Raw genomic sequence first — 3,809 nt, forward strand, 5'->3', positions numbered from 1 at the left:
CGTAACCTTAACGCGGCTGCGCGAATCTCCTGTGACCTCAACGGAGGAACCTCTTCAGCCTCTTCTTCCTCTAGGGAATCCGCCATGATTGGGGGGGTGTGATCGGGACTGTCCGGGAACAGACCCGCTACCACCTCCTCCAATAGTTGAGGCTGCAGGGTTTCCGTGATCGGGGGCGCCTGTGGGCGAAATTTGCATCTCGCCGCACGATACGGACGTCCCCACGGATCCCTGTTGAGGTCCTCCAGCATCTCCTGCCTGGAGAGGGTTTTGGACCTGCTGATGGCCAGTTGCAGGGTCTTTTTGGACTGGCTGTAGATGTTATGCAGCAGGTCCTCCCTTTCTTCGCTGCGAGTCTGCAGTCTTCGGTATCTGGTGAACTCTCGACGCGCCGCAACGCAAGCTTCGCGCAGATCAGCTATATCTTGAGTCCACCAGTATACCGCTCGCCTAGACGGCCGCCTTTTAGCTCGCGGCATTGCCGCGTCGCACATCCGCGTTAGAGTCTCCCGGAATTTGATGGCGCTCTCATGCACCTCTGCCGGGTCTACAGGCTGCATGGTCCATGCCTGGACAATTGCAGCCTCCTCCAGCAGCTCCTCGTTGAGGCGCACGAGCGACCATCTCGGGAAGGCCGATGGTCTGGCTTCCCGGTCCCGACGAGAGGTTGTATCACTAGATGAGGTGGAGACCTCGAACGTAACGTAGCGGTGGTCCGAGAGTGTCTCCACATCATCCAGAACCCGCCAGTTCGACACGCGCGATGCTAGTGCAGGGCTAGCGAATGTTAAATCCACTATGGACCCGCTCTGCCGTCGCACCCACGTGTCGGTTGAGCCGCGATTGAGCAGCGCAAGACCGCACAATGCCGCCCACTCCTCGACCGCCTCGCCGCGGTCGTCGGTCTCCGGGGATCCCCAAGTTGTATTGTGGGCATTAAAATCGCCAAGCACAATGATGTTGCGCTGAGTCGTTCGCCTGACAGCAATTCCCAGACGATCCAGGAACAACTGGTACTCAGCCAACGGAACATTGGGCGAGAAGTAAACCCCGAAGACCAGATTGTCACCCCATAAGGCGGAAACAAACCCAGGTTCTCTGTCCCGGACGGAAAGGGGCATGGAGCCCGGACCGGTCGCCACAATGATCACCACGGAGCTCCGCGTGTCGCCAACCCAGTTGGGCTGGGGAGACACGTAGTATGGCTCCGTGATGACCAGGACGTCGTTGGACCCCTGCAACATGGTTTGCATGACCAAGTCCTGCGCACCAGTGCAGTGGTTCACGTTAGCAAGTAGATAGCGGTGTCCTGCCATTGCTAACCGGTCATCATCGCCTCCTGAGGCGGCGCCCTTGGTGTTTGGCTAGAGACTGGGGTCCTGGCAGTCCCTTTCTTGCCCTTCTTTGGTCGTGCGCACTTCCGACCCCCGGTTGCATGGTTTGCAGGTTTCCCTGCAGCCTTGCAAACGGGGCAGTGGAGGTCGCCGGTACACGATGACGACGTGTGTCCCTCCTGTCCGCAGCGGAAGCAGTTCCGACTGCGATCCACCTGCGACTGACACTGGAGCCCAGTATGCCCAATTTCGAAACACCTAAAGCATTTCATTGGCCTAGGCCCCAGTGTCCGCACCCGGGTCGCACTCCAGCCGACTAGGAGTCTCCCTTTCTCCACTAGCGACTTGGCCGCTTCGACAGGGCACTCGACGAGCGCACTGCCCACTCCAAATATCCCAACACGTATGGGACCGACTTTAATATGCTCAGCGGAGCATTTCCCAGCTTCGACGATCGCCGCTGTGATACTCTCCGCTGTAGCAGAGTCGTCCAGCCCAGAGACTACAACATCCGTGCATCTTACGGGGCGCGCCACCCTCACAGTATCAGGCAGGACTTCCTTCAGCTTTGCCGCCAGGAGCTCAGCCTTTTCCCCACTCTCCTTTCCGGGGATCTCAAGGACCCGAGCCCCTGTGGCAGCCATCCGGAAGCGGAGCCCATCGATGCCCAATTGCTTCAGGTCAACTCCCAGTCTAGCCTTTGTTAGCACCTGAGCATAGGTTAGGCCGCCGTCGGTCGCCTCTGGCCGCAGGGTTAAAGTAACCGCAGCTGACCTAGGTGGACGCAACAAAGCCTTCTCTTTCCGCTTGCCCCCCGACGTTGTCGGCTTAACCTTTCCGAGCGGCCTTGTAGTACCTACATGGCTCGCCGGAGGTTGGCTGGACGTGGTTTGGGCTGCGGAAGTGGCATTGGCTTTGCGTGCCTTCTTCCCTTTCTTCCCCTTCTTCACCACCTCGCTCCACGTCTCCACAGTTGGCTGCGACCCCTGTGAAGGGGTCGCTATGCCGCGTGTGGGCGTAGGGGTGGGAGGAACCACTGCTGGTGCAGCCTTTTTGGCTGCTTTGGCAGTTGGGGCTTTAGCTGCCTTTGGAGCTTGGGCTTTGGCTCCGCTAGCCTGCGGAGCAGGTCTCTTTAGATCCGCCTGTAGGGGCGGTCGGAATGCCGACGGTGGGAGCAGGCGGTTTTCCAGCCTGGCCAGCTTGATATCGATTATGCGCTCGATATCGCTTATCATAGCTGACCGCTGATCCGCCACGCTCCTTTCCTCCGACTGTGACTCGGGCGCTTTGGCGCGGGTTCGCTCCGCGGAGAGATGTCCAAGGTCCTCGCGGAGCTTGACCATCTCCTCGCTGAGACTCTCCACCCTCTTTCTTAGTTCTACGTTCTCGGAACGTAGGACCCGCACCTCTTCATCACAGGTTCTCTCCGCCATAGCTGCCACAGCTTGCTCGATCTGTGTGGCAGCCTTTTTAAGGGCGTTAACGAAAGTGCCCTTAAGGTTTTTCGACTTGCGAGCGACGTCTAAGATAACCTTGACGCCGCTTTCCACCCGTTTCTCGAGACAGTCCGCAGGGACTGCCGCGAGTTCTCTGGTCGACTCGAGAACCTCCGTTTCGTCCTGTACTTCGAGCTCCGCTCGCTGGGCACTTACCAGGGCTTCTTTTGCCTTGGCGAGGCCGACATAATGCCCAGTAGTAGGCGGTCTGCCTCTGCCTCGCTTGGCAGTCCTCTTCGGTGTGGGTGCAAAGACGGTGGAACCATCTCCCGACTCGCCACTGCTGTTTGCATCCGGGGCACTTCTTTTCTTTCTCCGTCTTCCGTCTGTGACAGAGCCTCCATCAGAGAAGGAGATGGCAGTGTCCATTCCGGAGCAGTCGGACTCTGCTTCCGAGGTGAGCATCACCACCCCCTCTACTTGCCTATTCAGGTCTTCTCCCATTCTCTGTAGGCTTCCTCCAGCCCTGTACGGTCTGGGGGGTGCCTGAGCCTTCGACCCCTGGTTCTTGCCGCTAAGAACCAGTGGTTTCGGGTCATCAGTCGACCCACCCTTCCCTTTACCCCTGCGGGGCCTATCGGCTGCAATCGAGCTGCCGTCACTATCTACACTGGAGAGGAGGGCCGCTTCCGGATCGGTGGAATCCGTAGGCAGTGCCATCCTTTCCCCAAGTCGCACGCAATCACTTCCGTATTCATCGCCAAGGTCGTTAGAAATATCAGTCCGTAAAGTTTTATATTTTAAATCTACCAGCTCCACAACAGGTTTTTTAGACATATTAAATTAATCCCACGAGAGTGAGGGAAATATTCAGTCCACCCGGGCAGTGCCCTCTGTACCCGGGTAACCCTAATCCGCCTGGGGGGTCGGGCGGTGCCCCAGCGATGGCCGCTCGCTGCCGGAGGTATCCCCTCCGCCACCTGTAACAGGCGCCTCACGCCGCGCAAGACCCGAAGGTGCCCCAACGTGAGACTTTGGA

General features: G+C 58.6%; 1 protein-coding gene across 1 annotated transcript; it reads right to left on the reverse strand.

Moving 5' to 3' along the window:
- Positions 1-1,318: 1,318 nt before the first annotated feature.
- LOC126366980 (uncharacterized) lies at positions 1,319-3,607 on the reverse strand. Its single transcript, XM_050010325.1, has one exon. The coding sequence runs from the start codon at positions 3,605-3,607 to the stop codon at positions 1,319-1,321; it is 2,289 nt and encodes a 762-aa protein (XP_049866282.1).
- Between the last annotated feature and the right edge of the window lie 202 nt (positions 3,608-3,809).

This window comes from Pectinophora gossypiella, chromosome 5, assembly GCF_024362695.1.
Source record: "Pectinophora gossypiella chromosome 5, ilPecGoss1.1, whole genome shotgun sequence".
Lineage (NCBI taxonomy): Eukaryota > Metazoa > Arthropoda > Insecta > Lepidoptera > Gelechiidae > Pectinophora > Pectinophora gossypiella.